Here is a 1,736-nt window from a genome sequence, read left to right on the forward strand (position 1 = left end):
TGGTTAACAGAGCATGATTAGTATTTCTTACAATAAATACTTCTGGTTCCCCAAATTCTATTGCTGCCCCCTTTCAGTTCCATGGGTTATAAAAATGTGGATATTTCTCAGAGGAAAACTAACCAGAATGAAGGCCCTCCTACTTATTGCTCCATGAATTACTGTCCTTCTTCTACAGAGGAAGTGCTGGGTGAAGGATGGAAGGTGGGTCCCTGGATAAGGCCCAAGGATGAGACTCATACCATGTTCTAGTCTTGCTAAGGAAACTACTCAGCAAGTCTTCCAAGTAGGGAGCTAGGAGGGTCTCACTGCCAGTGGCAAACTCCAAGCCTGCATGGAAGATTCCTTGTGGTCACTTTCCTCAGAGCTCCCTTCACGTCCTTGTTCCTCAGGCTGTATATGAGGGGATTAAGCATGGGGGTGACCATGGCGTAGAACACAGACACCAGTTTTTCCTGTTCTTTGGAAGACTTTGGTGTCATGTAGGTGACAATTGCTGACCCATAAAAAAGGATGACCACAATGAGGTGGGAGCCACAGGTAGAGAATGCCTTGATCCTCCCTGCAGCTGACTTCATCCTGACCACAGTCACTATGATGTGGCCATAGGATACCAGAATTAGGGAAACAGGTATGAGGAGAATCACAACCCCCACGAGGAAAATGGCCATCTCTGAAGTCCAGGTATCTGTGGATGCCAGGATCAACAGTGCAGGTGCCTCACAAAAGAAATGAGCAATACTATTGCTGCCTCTGTAGGGTAGCCTTAGGGTGAAGGTGGCATCCACCACAGATACCAGAATGCCACTGGCCCATGATCCCGCAGCTAGCTGGACACACACTTTCCAAGTCATGATGGTGGGGTAATGCAAAGGGTTACAGATGGCCACATACCGGTCATAGGACATCACTGCCAGAAGGGCACACTGTGTACCCCCCAAAATAAAGAAGAGTAGAAGCTGAGCTGCACAACGTGTGAATGAAATGACTTTTTTTCTGGATAGCAGGTGGACTAGGGCCTGAGGAACGATGTTGGTAGAGAAACAGAGGTCAGCCAGAGATAAATTGCAGAGAAAAAAATACATGGGTGTGTGAAGCAGGGAGTCAACCTGAACAAGGATCAGAAGAAGCACATTTCCAAGCACAGTGACCAGATAGACACCCAGGAATAAGATGAATAGCAGCTTCTGGGTGTGCAGGTCATCAGAGAGCCCCAGAAGGAAGAATTCTGTCACCTGTGTCTGATTTGTCTGTCGCATTGTTTGTCTCCTTTTTCAATACCAAGTCATTACACGCTAAACATAGGTGTGTTTAACCTATAAAATTACGTAATTCAGAGTTAGTGTGTGTAACCTATAAAATATATAATTAAATGTTGCATCCAATCACTACTAACCATTTCAAGAATCCCCTTTATAAGGTTTTTAGAAGATGATCATGCTGCTTTCAATTTTGCATGACTTAATACTTTATAAGTTGGTGCGTTGATTTTTAGTGTCAGCTGGCAAGTGTAGACTAGATCCCAAATCATCTTCTTTATTCTGAATATCACATAACTAATAATAAAAAGACAGATTAAATTCATGTGTAAAGTCATACCATTTAATTTCACTTTATTATTAACTGAAGCCTTTAAAGGAGTCTTGTGTTGCTCTTGCCACACCTCTCCCATCTCATGCTGGTGCAAATATTTTTAAGTCTTTGGATATACAACTGTTTCTGTTGTCTCCTTCTTG

At 43.3% G+C, this 1,736-nt stretch overlaps 1 protein-coding gene across 1 annotated transcript; it reads right to left on the reverse strand.

Annotated features, from left to right (window-relative positions):
• Positions 1-305: 305 nt before the first annotated feature.
• LOC308233693 (olfactory receptor 2D2-like) lies at positions 306-1,259 on the reverse strand (the record flags this gene model as incomplete). The annotated part of the gene is made up of 1 exon (XM_080640661.1): positions 306-1,259. The coding sequence occupies one exon, from the start codon at positions 1,257-1,259 to the stop codon at positions 306-308; it is 954 nt and encodes a 317-aa protein (XP_080496787.1).
• Positions 1,260-1,736: the final 477 nt, after the last annotated feature.

The sequence above is a fragment of the Plecotus auritus genome, assembly GCF_963455305.1.
Source record: "Plecotus auritus genome assembly, chromosome: 9".
NCBI classification, from domain to species: domain Eukaryota; kingdom Metazoa; phylum Chordata; class Mammalia; order Chiroptera; family Vespertilionidae; genus Plecotus; species Plecotus auritus.